The sequence below is a fragment of the Aythya fuligula genome, chromosome 1 (assembly GCF_009819795.1).
Source record: "Aythya fuligula isolate bAytFul2 chromosome 1, bAytFul2.pri, whole genome shotgun sequence".
In the NCBI taxonomy this organism is placed as follows: Eukaryota; Metazoa; Chordata; class Aves; order Anseriformes; family Anatidae; genus Aythya; species Aythya fuligula.
In genome coordinates this window covers 54462378-54479703 of record NC_045559.1, presented here as the reverse complement: position 1 = coordinate 54479703, position 17326 = coordinate 54462378, and the positions used below count along the sequence as shown (strand labels likewise).

The 17326-nt window shown below is 58.7% G+C and overlaps 2 protein-coding genes across 2 annotated transcripts; one reads left to right on the top strand and one right to left on the bottom strand.

Moving 5' to 3' along the window:
- Window positions 1-476: 476 nt before the first annotated feature.
- Window positions 477-1613, bottom strand: LOC116502098 (endosome-associated-trafficking regulator 1-like). Its single transcript, XM_032207837.1, has one exon. The coding sequence runs from the start codon at window positions 1611-1613 to the stop codon at window positions 477-479; it is 1137 nt and encodes a 378-aa protein (XP_032063728.1).
- A 9413-nt stretch (window positions 1614-11026) lies between these two features.
- Window positions 11027-16041, top strand: KDELR3 (KDEL endoplasmic reticulum protein retention receptor 3). Its single transcript, XM_032194819.1, has 5 exons — window positions 11027-11459; window positions 12157-12257; window positions 12628-12786; window positions 12965-13217; window positions 15266-16041. The coding sequence occupies exons 1-5, from the start codon at window positions 11369-11371 to the stop codon at window positions 15304-15306; spliced, it is 645 nt and encodes a 214-aa protein (XP_032050710.1). The 5' UTR covers window positions 11027-11368; the 3' UTR covers window positions 15307-16041.
- The last annotated feature ends 1285 nt before the right edge of the window (window positions 16042-17326 follow it).

Genomic DNA, 17326 nt, shown 5'->3' with positions numbered 1-17326 from the left:
CTCCATGTGAAGAGGCGAGGAGGAAGGAGGACCTGAGGAACATCTGCAGCAGCACCCAGACCTCCGCTCCTTACCTGCCCCAGCTCACCAAGAAGGGGCAAAGGGAAGGGAGGAAACACAGGTACAAGGCCTGTGCCCATCCCCTCTTCAGCTAAGCGAGGGGATGTGTTTAGGAGAACCACATCCCCTGCTGCTGGGCACGTGGGAGCCCAAATCAGCTCTTGCACAGGCCCACCGTGGCCAGGCCTTGCAGCTCAGGGCCTGGGGAGTGCTTGCTTCTGGCTCCACTGTGCCAAAACAGCTACAGCAGTACCCACAATTCATAATTAACCACAAGGCAAGCGTTTCTGTGAAGAATAAAGGCTACCAAGATGAACACAGGCACATGAGAAAAAACATTTTTAGTGTAGGCTGGGGGGGGGACACCCGTGGCCTCAGTCTGTACGCTCCCCCACAGGACCCCCACAGCATTTCGTTCACGGGTCATTCTCTTCTTCAGCATCCGAAATTTTGCCTGTGGACTTCAGGAGCTCAGCAACAAAGTTCAGCGACTCTGCTCCGGAGACCAGCTGTCTGATGGACAGGTTGGCGCCCGATATTATCTTGTGGAGGCTCTGCAAGGCAACGTCTATGTTGTGCTTCACCGCCCCCAGGTCCGTGGTCTGGCCTGCTCGCAGGTGCTCGTTCTCCACCTTGGAGGTCTCCAGCTCCCCCTGGAGAACGATCATCTCCTGCTTCAGCCTCTCCACGTCGCTTTCCGCCTCCAGAGCCCGCTGGGTCATGAGCTGGAGGCTCCTCTCGGCTTGCTGGACGAGCGTCTGCAGCCCTTGGGCCTCTCTCTCCTCTTTGACCAGGCTGGCCTTCAGCCGCCTCTCCAGGCTGCGCACCGTGCGCGCCTGGCTCTCCAAGGAGCTCTGCATGCTCCTCACCATCCTCCTGAGCACGTTGTTCTCATCCCGGAGCACTCTGTAGGTCAGCTGCAAGGAGGGGAGCTCCCTGTCCCCGACGGGCTCCTCCTGCTGCATGTGGGGCTCCGCGGCCCTGCCGTGCTCCGGGTAGGCGAGGTGCGGGTCGCTGGCGTGGGCCCACAGGGCGAACGCGTCCGTCCCCGGGTGCTTGCTGGCGCTGTGCTGGAACGAGTCGTAGGGGCTGCACGGAGACGGGCTGGCAGCGTGGGACCCGCGCGGCCGCTGGTGCACGGGGAGGTGGTAGGTCCTGGTCCAGCTGTCGTCCTCCTCCTCCGACAAGCTGCCGGCCGTCTCCGTCTCCTTGTAAAACGGCTCCTGAAAGTCCTGAGCGTCCTCCTCCAGCTCCAGCGCGTGCCTGGCCAGCCTCTTGGCGTACATCCTGTTTTTCTCGCCGTCCTTCACCACGCAGGAGTGTCTGGGCTTTAAGGGGAAGGGGATGGGGACGGGCCCGCCCGGATCCTCCAGCTGACTGTCACCAGGGTTGTCGCGGCCCTTGCACTGGGGCGGAGGATGCATGGAGTGGCAGGCGTACCGGTAATCGTCGTTGTCCTCGTCGTTGTCATCATCATCATCGTCATCTTCCAGGTCTTGAGGCTCCGGGCAGGCCCTCTCCATCGCCCCGGAGACACCAAATGGCCGCGACATCTTCAGGGCTGCAGGGAACGGGAGGATCCGAACCGCCCCGAGCCCCGGTCCCGCAGGCGGGTGGCACCTGCCCCGTGCCAACCTCTGCAGCCTCGGTGACACTGGCGGGGGACCAGGCGGTCACTGGGGCCCCTCCATTCAAACCAGCAGGGTGCTGGGGTGCGCGCGGTGGGGAGCGGAGGCGGCAGGGAGGGGAGAACCGGGCATCTCTGTCTCTGCTAAGGGGGGTGCCCAGGAACCACCCCGGTCTGTGATGTCACCGTGCAGCTTCCATGCCCGCTGTGCTGTCACGATGAAGAAGTGAGGGACCCAGGAGCTGTACCAGGGCTTTTTTTTGGCAGCGGGGTCCCGCAGAGCCCACCCAGCCCGGGGATGCTGTCGGTGGGTGGAGAGGAGCTGGCAAAGCGACCCAAAACCTCTCGTGCTGCACGGGGAGAGGGATCGGTGGCCCTGGGCAGGCAGCGCGGGGCTGGAGACATCGCTGGCAGCAAGAGCAGGGCTGCTGGAGCATCGCTGCCAGCGCTGGCACCAGGCAGGGGAAGGGGACAGGGCTGGCGAAGCAGGAGCGTGCCGCGCAAAGCCGCAGTCGGGGGCACGGAGGCTGATGCGGGGAGAGAATGGAGGGCAGGGACAGAGCACGAATCGGGCTGTTATAAAGCCAGGCACCTGCTTCACTCCGTCAGCGACCTGGCAATCGCCGAGCCACATAAAGTCCACCCCGCCGGCGGCCTCAGCCCGCTGCACGGGGGACGCCGCTGCCATCCCCTCCGGACAGCCCCTCGAGCACCTACCTCGGTCACCGGTGGGCGGCTGGGACCCCCGAGGCCGCCCTTGCTGCCTCCTGCGAGGCAGGAGGAGCCGAGCCTGGCTGCCGGCAGCCGAGCGGAGCGGCAGCAGCGCTTTGGGCAGGGCATCGGCCCCGCGGGCTGGCCGCAGACGGGTCCGCGCTGCGCTGCTGCCGCCCCGCTCCGGCCCCTGCTGCCAGCTGGCAGAGGGACCGCTCGCACTGCCGGCCGGCCACAGCCTGGCCGCCGCACGAGCCAGGAGATGGAGGGGTGGAAAGAAACCCGCTCACCGCTCCCAGCCCCGTGTGCCTGGGAGGCTGAGATGGCCCTGCCTGCGCAGTGGGCTCCCCAAGGTCAGGGGTCGTGCCGCCAGATCACCCCGTGCTCATCAGTATCCTCCCTGCAATCCACGCCAAGGGGACACCGAGGGGTCCTGTCCATCCCCCGAGACCTAAAATGTGAGTGGGATGAAGTCGGGGGAAGCTCGAGGATGTTCCCAGCAAAAGGGGGTGACGTTCATGGCCTCAGTTATGCGGTGTTGGCCGTACAGACCAGGGGAGGAAAGTCTGGCCGAGGGCAGAGCTGCAAATCCCCATCCCATGGGAGCGTGCCCAGGGAGCTGGTCCTGCCTCCAGGGACCCACGTGGAGATGGGGCAAACTGAGGGGTTGGTTGGTGGTGATTCCTGGGGAACCCTCGGTGGGCACAGCGTGGGGGCAGTGGCAGCCCCTGCAGCCGGGGGGGTTGGAGAGCAGGGCCAGCAGATTGCTCCCGTCCCTCCCTGCAGCCCTGCCCTCCTTCCCAGCTGCTCCCCATCTCCTGTGCCATCCACCTGGTGATGCTGGGAGCACCGCGGCCGTGCCTTGCTCTTTGCTTTATTGGCACAAGCCATTGTGCCAGGCCCTGAGCACTCCATCTCGGTCCACGGTGCCTGTCACTGCCCCTTTCCGAGGGATCTGGAGGCCGGCAGCACCGGCAGCACTCATGGCACCAACACGACGCCTCCATCGCTTGATCCCGTGCTCCCGGTGCGTTTCCTCGCTCGTCCCAGGTCTCCTCCATCCCCTGCCGGAGCGGCTCACATTCGTCAATCTTCCCTCAGCCCCGCGGCGGAGCAGCCTGGTGAAGCAGAACAGACAGGTCCACGCCGAAGCACTCCCCCACTTCTCTTTTTATAACAGCCGTATCTGGCGCTCCAGGACGCAGGCTGCGAGCAACGGCGGCGATGGAAAAATCCCATGGTATTTTTACGCTTCGCTTTATCTGGAGCCGTCTGGCGAACGCTTCCTCCCCGTCTGTGGTCACGGCCTCCCCGACGGTGGCCGCTGCCTCGTGCCTTTCCTCCCCTTCACCTCCTGCTCCCTTCAGGGATCGGGACCCAGGTTTTGGGCAGAGCCCAGCAGACCCGTGGCCACTTCCATTTTTTCCTCTCCATCCCCTTTGCAGCTCCATCCAGGGAGCTCCTCATCCTCCTGAACCCTCACGGGGTCGATGGCAGTGCTCAGAGGGCCGCAGGGATGAGCTGCCGGGGCTCTGCAAGTCCTCCTTGGCCCCACTCCTCCTCGGCGTGGCCGCCGTGCGGGAGAGCAAGAGGCAAGAGGCGTAGGGCAGGTGAGGGGAGGAAGCTGGAAGCAGCTCCGTGCCATTTTTACATACACACTGCTGCCTTTTCCTTCAATAATTATAAATAGATCAAGTTGGTGCCAGCAGTCCCCATCTGCCCCGCGAGGCACGGCGAGCTGACCAGCTCCCCGGCGCGACCTGCTGTCCCCAGGAGGGTTTTGTGGACGTGCCTCTGCCCGGGGTTGTGTTTTGGGGTGGAGTGAGAGAGGGGATTTTTCCCCCCTGCGAAGCCCTGGAGCCTGGGCATGGGTAATATGAAAACAAAACAAAATGATTTGAAGTTAAACCATCTCAGTGTGTGACTCAGAGCTATTCATAGCTCCCCGAAGCCAGCTGCAGCAACAGAGCCAGAAGGATTCTGCCCGTATTATTATTCCAATTACCATCTGAATTAAAAGTTTGAGCAGTGATCAGCCCACATACCGACGGGAGGGGGAGAGGAGAAAGAAGGAGAGAAAGGGAGAAAACACAGATAAAAATGGGCTAGGCGCAAAGGTCCCCGGCATGACACAGCCGGCAGCAGAGGTTGCAGCATCCCCTCCCCTGGCCCCTGCCCGCCCGCCACCACCCTGTTCCCACATCCCCTGTCCCCTGTCCCTCCAGCACCAGGGACGAGGGCTTGGAGAGCACCAAAAGCCTGTCACCTCCCCGCAGGGGCAAAGCCTGCTCCTACACCCAGCCCTGGCTCAAACAGGAGGTGCCGGGGATGGGCACTCGCTCTCCGTGTAGCTGCAGGGCTCCCGACCCCCTTGTTATGGGATCTCGATGGGTTCCTGCGTCCCCACAGCACCGCCGGGCTTTCCCCAGCCCATCCTCAGTGCCACCGCCAGCCTCTGGCATCCCCACGGCCTCCCAGCACTCGCGTGGCCGTGGCACTGCTTTCCCTCCCTCTGCCTTGAAGTAAATATTGAAGCCCCTTTTTCTGTTATTTTTTCCATAATTCCCTTTTCCAGCAATTCCTCAAATCAAGGGGTGATGCAGGCCGGGATGGGTGGAGAGGGCGAGAAGCCATGCGCAGTGCTGAGGGAAGCGGGCAAGGCCCCCACAAAGTGCATCGGAGGGGAGAGCTCCCCAAAACGGTGACCTGGCCGAGGGGGCAGCAGGGGAGGAAGAAGAGGGGATGAAGGCAGGGGGCAGGCAGCGGAGGGCAGGCGGAGGGGATGCTGCACGGGCACGGGATGTTCATTGTGCCAGGGCTGGCCAAGGAGAGGGGCCGGGGTCTTTTCTCGGTGTTTTTTGGCCGGGGACGGCGTGGGGGGCGCCGCCTCCCTCGTTGTCACACGGCGCCAGGCTCCCGCTGGAGCTTTTCGGGAGAAATGTTGCCATAGAAATAAAGCAGCGGGACGGACGGCTGGGGCAGGCAAGGAGGACCCCCGGCCGGCGTGGGGACCGGCACTTCTGCCAAAAACAGGCAAAAACGGCAGGGTCGGGGAGCAAAACCGGTGCCCCCGACACCCCTCGTCGAAGCGCAGCGCCTTTGGGTCCCACACGGAGCAGGGGGACGGCGTGTTTGGGGGCAGGGGATCGATGAGGACGCCACGCGGCCAGCGATTGATCCCCGGCCGCCGTCGGGTTAAGCGATAAGGCAGCGACCCAGGAAAGTGGGAACTGGCTGACGGCCGATTGCAATTAACGCCCCGCGCCCGCATCAGCGCTGATGTCAGCCAGGGCCCCGTGGCCGTCACCGCGTCCCCCCCGTCCTGCCACCGCCCAATGCCACCCCGGGGACGTTTTGGGTGAGCACCGGGGTCCCAAGAAGCCAAATTGCTGGAGGAACCCTGGCTTCCCCGGCCAAGGAGGGGGAATGGAGGGAGAAGGGGAAGGCTGCGGCCCTCTCCCGTTCATCCTCTCGGTTGCAGCCCCTCGCCATCCCCGCCAGGCTCCCGTTTCCCCCTCCAAGCCCAAATCCCAGCTAGCCTCAGTATAGTCCTTGTTGTTGTTGGCAGCCACGACCAGGGGTGGCCACGTGCTGGGGTGACTCAGGCATCGCTTCCGATGGCAAATGGAGAGGGGCACGTCCCCAAATCTTCATGGAGCCGTGCTCCCTGCGCACCTCCCCGGCCCCGCCAGGCTCCCGGTGACCCCAAGCTGATGGAGCCACGTGTAGGGCCGTCCTCACGCCCAGCAGCTCCTCCAGGCATCCAAGACCGTGGACAACCACGGAGGGGAGAAATGGGAGAGGGGAGGAATGGCAGAAGGAAGGAATGGGAGAAGGAAGAGGCCTCGGAGCTTTGCCATGGAGGAAGCCAAGGCTGGGTGGTGGAGACAGGAGACTGCAAGCTCCTGGAGGAGGGGGGACATCAGGGGGTGAAGGTGGCACCTGGTGACCCCCCCGTGCCACGCAAACCTGCCCGACGACCCCACACCCGTGGGGTTTCTCTGGCATTTTGCTCGTGGCTTCCTGAGCTCCTTCACCCAAAACCTGCATCCAGAAGGCCCTGTGCACAGGGCTTGTCTGGGAGGTGCTGGGCCACCCCCGGCCAAGCTGGGACTCTGAAAGCTTCAAGGGTCAGGTTCGGAGCCCAGAAAGCTCCGTGCACAGACAGAGAGCCCACACGTCCGCTTCAACCCCGTCTGCACCCCATTTTTTGGAGAACACATTCCCAGTGCTGCCGTACTTCTCCGGGCTGAGGGATGGAGCCCGGACCGGCGCACGCGGGCGGATGCGATGGTGCAGGCTGGCCCAGGGAGTAGGGGAAAGAAAAGGCGAGCAGGAGCCAGCCTGAGGCGAGCAGGAGCTAAGCAAGCAGCGGGAGCTGCAAACACGAGCGGGTTACCTGCAAAGCGAGGGAGGTGCAGGCGGCCAGGCGAGAGGAGGAAAGTTGGGGAGGTTGGCGAAGAGGTGCGCGCTCCTGCCCTCTGCCCCGGCACGCTTCGGTAGCCGCATTCACATCTGCCGTGCACACAGGCAACTTTGTTATTCCCCGGCACACTCGCATGAAGCCACGCACATCTCGCTAAGTTATATTTATAGCCGTTCCTCAGAGCTAGCGCGGATGAAACGAGGCAGGATTTTCGCAGGAAAAAAAAAAAAACCTTCCCGTTGTCGTGCCGGCACCGGGAGCCGCGCTCCCCGGCGCCGTCTCTTACCCGCATCCCGCCGGGGGCCGCCTGCTCGAGCCGTGGGGAGCCAGCATCAGAGGACGGGGAGGGCAGCCGGTGCCTCCATCTCCCCACGAAACGCCTCAGCTCGCCTGGACGGAGGAACCCGGTGTGTTTCTCTTCAGCCCCCTCTCGCCTTCGGGCTGTTTCCTTTCCCCAGGAGCCCCTCGCTCGCCGTGCCCCGCTCCTCTCCTCCTGCCTCTGCCTCCCCTCAGCGTGCTTTGCCCTCGGGAGCGTCCATCCCACGAGCTCTGGTGCGCTCGCAGCTCGGCGACGAGTTCTGCTCTGCCCCCTCCTGCCCCTTCCCCTCCTGCCCTTCTCCTCTCTCCCCCTGCGCCTCCGCTGCTCCCCGGCTCTCTCCCCCCCAAATTTCCGCGCCGCCTCTCCCGTTCCCCCGTCCTCCCCGCTCGGCACTGCTGCTCCCTTTCCCTGGCTGCCTCTCCCCCTCTCTGATTGCTATGCAGGCTGTAGCTAAGAAGTCAGTAACTCCGTGGTAGGCTCCAACAGCTTTCCGCTACTTTAGCCCATCCTCGCGTGTGAGCTCAGAGCCATGGAGACGCGCTGCGGGGCTGCCATGGGGGAGACCAGAGCGCAACCAGCGGCACGGTGCCCCCCGGGGAGGAAAGCCCCAAATCCTGCCACCAGGCCATGGCGAGGGGCTGCCGTCCCCGTGGACGGGGAGATTTCTCCATCCAGGGCCCCGGTGCTGGGCTGGGACCTCGCTCTGAGCAGGGACCCGAGTCCCCAGCAGGTGCCGAGCTTGGGGGATCTGTGCCAGGGAGCCCCCCGGGGGTCCCTGCTGCCTGCAGCACCTCAGGGGCCTCCGAGGGGTCACCCGCTGGGGACAAGCAGGAGGACGAGGGCCAGGAGGGCGACACGCTGCCCTGCAGGGGCTGGGAGGCCTCAGCTCGCTCTCCAGCTCCAAATCCCCGCTGGAACAACACCTGGAGGGGACGGGAAAGACCAAACCTTGCTGCTCCACCATCTCCTTTGGAGGCCGTGCCCCCCCCCCCCACACACAGCTCCCAAAATCACCCCGCGGCACGTGGGACACCGCCGGCACCCCCCCGGTGCATTTTGGAGCGTGGTACCTGGGAAAGCAGCCCCGGGAGGAGCAGAGGGTATTTTTAGCACCTCTCGGCGCCGATCCGCAGCTGCGAGCGGGGAGCGCAGCCAGCACCCTGCAGACAGCCAGCTCCTCTCCGGGGCTGCCTGCCCCCCTGTCCCCAATGTCCCCGTCCCCAAGGGGACCCACCCAGGGGGTCGTTCTCCATCCCCACAAGGGGCCAGGGCTCGTCCCAAGGGCTGCCCCGCCGCCTCCCGCTGTCCCTGCGCTGGCTGCGCCCCAAGAGGTGAAGCCACCCGGCACCTGCAGCCCCTGGGCTCACCCCACAACCCCACCCCGGTCTTTTTGGGGTGAAAATGGGGAGAAACGCGCCGCCGTGGCGCTTCCCTCCACCCGGGGGAATAGCTGCCACCAAGACGTGGCGTGGCCAAGGTTGCAGGCAGCGTGGCCACGGGGCTGGGCGTGGGGATGTCACGCTGGGGATGCCACCAGCCCCGGTGCCACGGCCACCCCAAGCCCACTGGCCCCGGCGTGGCTCTCACTCGCCACCCCCGCCCGTCTCCACCGGCACCGTCTTTAATAAGCAGCGTGGAATATTTTAGCACCTATGGAAAAGCCACCACAGACGGTGGTGGCAGCCGTTGCCAGGGAGACGGTCCCAAAAATAGCCCCCCCCCCCCCCTCCGCCAACCCTTCCCGGTGCTGCTGTGGGGTGGGGGAGGCAGGGGGGCAGTGGGGTGGAGGGAGGGAGGGATGGACGGAGGGATGGAAGGGATGGATGGAGGGATGGAGAAGGGAAGAGATGAATGGAAGGATGAAGGTGTGGATGCAGGAGGGGAGGAAAGGGGTGGATGAATGGATGGGTGGATGGATGGATGAGACATGGATTGATGAGACATGGATGGAGGAGAGGCAGATGGATGGAGAAGAGGTGGATGGATGGATGGAGAATTGGATGCATGGATGGATGGAGAAGAGGTAGAGGGAAGGGAAGGGAAGGGAAGGGAAGGGAAGGGAAGGGAAGGGAAGGGAAGGGAAGGGAAGGGAAGGGAAGGGAAGGGAAGGGAAGGGAAGGGAAGGGAAGGGAAGGGAAGGGAAGGGAAGGGAAGGGAAGGGAAGGGAAGGGAAGGGAAGGGAAGGGAAGGGAAGGGAAGGGAAGGGAAGGGAAGCAGAACCTGACTCCTCTCCTGCCTGGGGATGAAGCCAAGCACCACCACCATGGGCAGCCACAGTCCTGCCTCCCTGCCACACCACCCGAAGCCAACACAAGCCCTTGAGCCCTCCCTGCCCCGGGCAGACCTGACTGCAAGTGATTAATCAGCCAGCACAGCGCTGGACTCCTCACTCAGCACCCACCAGGCTCCCCTACCACCCCCTCCACCCCACCCCACCGCCGCCCCAACGCAGGACAGGCAGGGTCGGGAGGGGACCCTCGACGGAGCTGCCGCCACCTGGCCCCTGCTTGAGCCAACCTCTCAAAGCAGCGCAGGCAGAGAGGGAAACCCAAAAATAGAACTAAAGGGGAATAAAAAAAAAAAAAAAAAAAAAAAAAAAAGAAACCCAACAACCCCGAATTCCCGTTTTTAATGCCAAATCCCAGCTCGCTCTCCTCCCTGTCACCCTGGCGACATTCCTGGCAGTCGCCATGGAGACGGGAGGCATGGAGAGAGCATCACCGCGGGGTGGGGGCAGCGCCCGGCGGTATTTCGGGAGGCAGGGAGACACTGGGTGCGAGGTGCTTCGTGTGGCGGCCGGGAGGGAGGGAGGAGGGAGGGTTTATTTTTTGCTTGCTCCCACTTGGTGCGCCAGATTTTCCTTCTCGAAGCGCCCCTCGCCGAGCTGCTGGTGGCCTTCCCCTGAAGTCCCCGTGGTCACCTCGCCCATCAGATCCCGGTGCCACTGCTGGAGATCGGCTCTTGTTAGGGCTGGGGAGGGCACGAGGTGATGAGAGCGACCTTCCACCACCTGCAACACTCCTACTGATGGCCCTCCACCGAGGAGGATCGGCTTCACCCCCGGGATGGGTCAACAAGCAAAGCACCAGAGGATGACGAGGGTTGTCAGATGTTGTTCTCCAAGGGCTGGGAGGGGATCCTAAATCCCTAAATCCTCCACCCCGCTCTGCACACCCCTGCCTCGGCTCCCTCGTGGGCAGCAGCCCTCGTTTCTCGGCGATCTGCGGGTGTTTCCCAGCCCAACCTGCGAGCGCGGCTGGAGGAGCCCGGCACGGCAGGTGCTGCAGCGGCGGGGAGGGAAAACCCACAGGCAGCGCGATGGGCAGGGAGGAAATGTATGCAAATGCATTCAGAAAGGAAGCCGGTGATGCTAATAGCCTTGTTAGTAAGCACCGGGAATAATATTTGTACTCTTTAATCATTAGGGACGCTGCCCCGGGCGACGTGCCCGTAAGGGACGGAGACCTGAGCCAAGTGCCTGGGGGCGAAGGCTGGGCACAGCCTCTCCTGCCCCTCTTGGCACCCCAAAATGAACAGGGTTTGGCTCAGGGTTGGTCCAGCCGAGCTTTTGGGTGCGTTTGGACTCGGTGAAGGTCTCCTCTCAATCCCCTGCTGCTAAGGGGTAAGGATGGCAGCACCGAGGTGCCCCTTCCTCTTGCTTGATTCCCGCTGCCCCACCGGGACACGAGGTCGCAGCAGCCCGACAAGCAGCGTCCCCTCTGCCTTTGCTCCTTTAAGGACGCTTCCACGTGTAACTTGAGACAAGTAGGGGAAAAGAGAGGAAGGGGAGGAAGAAAAAAAAAAAAAAAAAAGGAAAAGGGAAAAATAGCGCAGTTATTCCCGCCTCCGCCTCCTCCTTTGCCTCCTCCCCGGCCAGCCGGGAGCCACGTCACCCAGCGCTGGCTTTGGGGCTGCTCAGCACAGCCCGGCCCGGCCGACGGGACAAAACCCAACTTTTTGCCCAGGCCCTGAAGGTTTGGGAAAGGAAAAAATCCCCACGGTGGGGACATCAAGGCAGGGGGGTGCCCGGCCTGGAGGGCAGGGGGAGAGGTGCTTGGAAGAGGGGCTGAGTTTTCCTCCGCCAGAAGAAGAGAGCTGCAGGCGGCGGGAGGAGGAGGAGGAGGAAAGTTCAGCGGGACGTGAGCGAGAGTTTGGCCGAGGATAAAGCTCCCCGCGGGGTTTTAGGGCCGCCCTCGCCCACCAGCGCCAAGGGGCCTGAGCCACCATGAACGTCTTCCGCATCCTGGGGGACATCTCCCACTTGCTGGCCATCATCATCCTCCTGCTGAAGATCCACAGGTCCAAGTCCTGCGCCGGTGAGTGCCAGGGAAGGAGGGGACCCTGCCCAGGCAACGACTGCACCCAGGCCCTTCGGGGGCATCAGCCTCCTCCTCCTCCTCCCTGCTGCTTCTCCCACCCCTTGCTGGTAGTCCTGGGTGGGTTTTTCGCCAAACCCTGACCTTGGGGCTTTGCTGCAGCTTGCAGGAGCCTCCACCAGCCCAGCACGGGGCGGTTTCTCCGCCAGGAGGGAGCAGGAGGTGCTGGAAGGATGTGATGTGGCACGGCACGCCGCCACCGCGCAGGTGTTTGGCTGGGGGCGATAAGGTGGAAAAGGAGAAGTTGCGGTGGCACCAAAAGCCATCACCTCCAGGGAAAAACTGCTCCAGGCTGGAGGCCCTGCCAAAAAGCGGGCAGGCTCCCGAGGCTGCTCGGGCAAGGGATGGGGAGAGGTTGCTTCCCGCAGGCAGATTCGGTTCGGGGTTGGGAGCCGCAGTGACTCAGCAGCACCCATCCCACTGCAATCCCCCGGTGCGGCAGGTGGCACAGCACACAAACCCACGGCGGGGCGGGCAGGCGCGTGGAGGGAGCCAGGCAGGGAAGGGAAAGGGTTTTTTCTTGGTGGCGAGGCCGGCCGCGTGAGTACACGGCTGCTCACAACGAAGGCACGAGGCTAAACCTGCACCCGAATTTGCTTTCCTCTCACCTGCCTGCCCGCCTCTCCCCGCCACGCAGGTATCTCTGGGAAGAGCCAGATCCTCTTCGCCCTGGTCTTCACAACCCGCTACCTGGACCTGTTCACTACCTTCATCTCTGCCTACAACACCGTGATGAAGGTAAGGAGGGGCAGCACGAAAACGAGAGGTTTCCCTGGGCTGGCTCTGGTTTCCCGGGGAAGGTGAGGGTGCATCTTCACCACGCTGGCTTTTCAGCCAGAGAGAGGAAGGAGAAACTCCATCTCCTCCAACCATCACCAAATCCACAGTGGGTTATAGACAGAAGGGCAGCTAAAGATGCTCCCTGTGGTGTCTCCAGTCCTCTATTGACCACAAAACCCCCTCACTGCCACATTTAGCCCAAGAAAAGCAGAACAAGACGCAGTGAACCAAGGCTGGGCGTCCTTCTGCAGCAGGAACCTTAACAGTTGTCTCTCTCCAAGCGCTGGTGGGGTGACCGAGCTCTCTTCGTCTTCCTTCCCTCCCCCAGGTCATTTTTTTGATATGCGCCTACGTCACCGTCTACATGATCTACGTGAGATTTCGGAAGACGTTTGACAGCGAGAACGACTCCTTCCGCCTGGAGTTCCTGCTGGTCCCCGTCACGGGCCTGGCCTTCCTGGAGAACCACAGCTTCACCCCGCTGGAGGTGAGGAGACCGTGGGGCTGGGGAGGGACACAGCAGCCCAGGACGTTAAATAAACGAGATTTTTATTGCCAAAAGCGTGAGGGAGGTGATGCAGGCCTCAGAGAGCACACCACCTCTGGATGCCATCTTCTCTCAGTGCCAAGGGCAGGCCCACGCCCTCACCGCCTTGGTTTTGCAGATACTCTGGACCTTCTCCATCTACCTGGAGTCCGTGGCCATCCTCCCGCAGCTCTTCATGATCAGCAAGACGGGGGAAGCGGAGACCATCACCACCCACTACCTTTTCTTCCTGGGCCTCTACCGCGCCCTCTACATCGCCAACTGGGTCTGGCGCTACCACACCGAGAAGTTCTACGACCAGATCGCGGTGGTGTCCGGCGTGGTGCAAACCATCTTCTACTGCGACTTCTTCTATCTCTACGTTACCAAAGGTTGGTGTAAATCCAAAAAATTTCATTCAGCCTTCTTGCGCTGGGCGGTGGGGCTGCAGCTTGCGCTGTTAAGCCTGACGTGAGTTTATCTTGTGCTTTGTTTGGGTAGAAATTAAACCAGAGCTCAGCCTGGTTTAACCCACCCTAGGAAGTTAACAATTTCGGCATATTCGCTTCCATGTACGTTTTGACAGATTATGTATGAATCACGCAGAAAAAAAAAAAACCTAGAGGGGGGAGGAAAAAATAGCCGCAGGCAGACGCCGTACCTGAGAAAGCAACTGCAGACATATGGAGGTTTTATTAAGCCTACTTTTTCTTGTGGTGTAAAAGATGCAGCGTTCCCAAGAGCTGATTCTGTAGGAAGGCAGGCATCTGCACGTACAAGACACTCCCTTCTGTTTGCCAAAACCAGCTGCCCCTTCTGCTGCAGCGCTCTGCTCGGGTAGAGGGCTGCATACCAGAGCGAAGGAGCTCATCACGGGCATGAAATTTGGTAGCACACGCGATGGTTTGCCGAGACTGGAAAAAAAAATAGACTCGCTTTTCTGTTGAGGAGGGTGGAATTAGACAAAATGTAGCCAAACGAACAAATATTTTCTTCTTTGTTTGCATTTCCCAGCTAGGCTGCCAAAACCAGTAGGGACAAGCCTGTGTTTGAGGTTTTGGGGGGTGGACCTTTAGGGGCTTCACGCGATATTCCTGCTGATGGAGAGGTGACAGGAGCACTGAGCAGGTCAAGCACATTCAGACTTCCTTCCATCATTGAAAAAAAATCTCTGTGGCTAGAAAACTACTTTGTAAAACCACCATCAAGGCGCTCCACGTCAATTCCTTTTTTTTTCTTCTTCCACTAATTCCCATTTTAGCTTCGTTTAATTCATATGTCCTGCGTCCTTCTACATTTTGTTAGGAACCCACAGCCTTTGCAGTTGTGGAAGGTGGAACAAAAGGGGAGAAAAGGAACCAACTGCTGGCTTCGGGCTTTGCATCAGTAGCAACAAAGCCACAAAATTTAGATGATACAGGAGGGAAAAGAAAAAAATATATGTATTTGTCCCTGGGACATCACAGCAGGAAGAGAATTGCCTTTTTTTTTTTTTTTCTCTTCCCTCTTTTATTTTACACCAGTTTCTGGATCATGTGGAAGAAAAGGTGACTGGAGATATGCAAATACTCTGCAGTCATTTATGGAAACCAGAAATATTATAGCAGGTTGCATCTCTCTTACACTCTTGCAAAAAAAGCATCTTTTCAAAACATTTCTAACACGGAGGAGCTCAGACAAAAGGGCAGCGATTCCGATAAGAAAAGCAAGGCTGTGTTATATAAAGAAACCTATTTAATAAGGCTTCAGAGCCGATACCAAAGCATTGTAAAGGGACTTTTATATAATGCGAGTTCTCTTTATCTTGTTTTCAAAACTCGACGAGCCGCTTTCTGTTTAACACGAGGACCTGAAAGGTATTTGGAGGAAGCTTTCAGCTCCCAAAAGCTCGTGTTTCAGAGCGGTTGAGGGTGGGAGCATCTGCTCCAGCCCCCTGCTGACAGCAGGGTCGCCTAAAGCAGGTTCCCCCAGGCCACGTGCAGTCAGGTTCTCAGCATCACCAGAGTGGAGGCACCACGGCTCTTTGGGCAGCCTGTGCCAGCATTTGACCACCTTTACAGTAAAAATTAAAAATAAAAAATAAAACACACCTTTTTTTTTTATGTGTTTAAATGGAATTGCCCATTGCCTCTTACCTGCCGCTGGCCACCACACCAAGGGGCCTCCTATCCAACCTGCCTCCACCAGGTGAGATGGGGCGTGCTGGGTCTGGCCACAGGCCACCTTCATGGCTCTTTCTCTATTTAAAAATTAAATAAGACCAAAAATGCATCAGGGATAAAACAGGCTCCATATTACATCATCAAGGGAAAAAAAATGGGGAAATTTTGGTGTGCAAACCTGACGACGCACTACCTAGCACTCCAAACAGCAGGTTCGGGAAGTGTTTCCTTGTTTCAACAATATCCCTTCCTTACCTTCTCTTTCTGTCCTTTCATAGTCCTAAAAGGGAAGAAGCTCAGTCTTCCAATGCCTGTTTGAAGACATTCCCACAGACAACCCAAGAAATTCCGAAGATGAAGCTCTTAGGATGACAGCTTTCCTTTCCTGGCCCTTGTTGACTGAAGAACGGCTCAGCTGAGCTTCACTCGAGTGCCAGGAAGACAACGGGGCCTGGAAAGCGGGTCTGCTTTTCGCCTGGATGAGATTCTCCCTCCATTTTATTTTTTTTTTTTTTGTATTTTTAACTTGAATTTGGTGCTATTCAGTAGTGCTGGCCAATACTAAGATAGTACAAATCACTCTCTCCCTGCTTTTCTCAACACTCACCTCCAAAACATGCCTCTGCTTTGACCCTGAGGCACTAGAGGGAATAAAAGGGAAATAAAGGGTCGCTGCATGTTAGCTCTTCAGCAAGTGCCTGTAGCAAAGGGAACACTTCATTACGCAAAGGCCACGACTGGCTCATTCCACACGGGGCCACATCTGACACGGCAGATGCTGTTTTAACCACGAGCAGCCCCCTAAAGTTAGCTCTGCCTGAACCCCACTCTCTAAGGGCCTCCGATCTTCCCGTGTATTCAATCCCCACTCACCCGCCTGCAGTGACTGTTCCTCGTGTCCTACAAATGAGGGACGTTTCGATTAAAATCAGAGGGCTGCCAGCAGGTGTTTCCAACTCCCTGGATGTGACTTTTTTCCGGAACGGGGGAGAACAGGGGCAAAGACTGTTTTACACTCCAAAAATAAAGACAAAGCTCACCATTTTATTGACAACAGTGTTTTTATTTATACCTACAAAAGAAAACAAGATGGTATCAAAAGGACAATTTACAAACTAAGAATAGTAACATAGCTCTTAGTATCCTGTGTCTGAACACCACAGATCTATGAATCTCTCAATTCAAGTCTTCATTAATACAACAGGAATGTGTTCAGAGACCAGCAAGTGTGAAACGAGATGCTGATCCCACACAAAGCCACTAACCCTTCCATTGTTCAGAGAAGTCCAAACAGTAAATTTCTTCAGGAAGTGGGAGGGGAGGAGACACCCGAGTCGTTCGACACTCCCACAGAACTTTTACAGATCGAAAAAAAAACAATGCAAACACTACTAGACGCTAACGCTTTTTAATCAACAAGGGCCCTCCAGCTGGGAGATGGAACAGAGCAGCGAGCACCAGGTGGGACAGGGGCAGCACATGCCGCGGTGCCTTGATGCGGTCAACATCTGGTTAACACTCTGAGCTGAGCCGAGCCCCTGGACTTCAGCTGACCTCAGTGACAATAACGCACTGCGGGACTTGGCGCGTCACGTTTACACCTGCGCAAGTCCCCCCCGAAAAAGAAGTGAAAGCTATAGCAGACTATAAGGCAGCTTTGGTGGTCCAGAGACCCTTTTTAAAGCCGGTCAGCAAGATGTCCTACTCCTACGCCCCTCCAACACATTTCTGCATCAAATTCATAAATCTTTTTAAAAAGGTCAAAATAAAATACAGCTCTACGCTTGCTTGTGAGGGAGGCCAAAGACAGATCAGTCAGTGCCTGGATAAATGAAATGTTTCTGGCTTTCACTTGAACACAAGCAAAGAAATTTCCTGCCCAAGCAATGGAATTTGAGATGGGATGAGGGAAACAAGGTTCTGAAAAATCTCTCCCTTTCCTCTCCTTGTCATCAACCTACCTGTGTACTGCACAAGAAAATGTGCATTCACCCCCCAAAATTATACTCTGGGATTTTATTTATTTTTTTTTTTTTAAAAAAAGAAATAATTTCTGTATAAGCAAGCTCTTTTCCTGGGCTATAAGAAGTTCCACTCTGCTACAGAAGGGGTGGGCTGCCTTGCTCATCCATATGCAAGAACGCCAACAGAAAAAAAAAAAAAAGAAAAAAAAAAAAGAAAGAAAACAACCTGCACTCTCATAATGCAAAGATTATGCCTCACAAACCAGGAGATGTATCCATTCTTTTGTCACGTTCTCAGATCAAGAGCAGCCAACTCCTATTATCACCTACTGTCTCTGAACCGTCTGGTATTAGAAGTAACAAGTCGACAACATG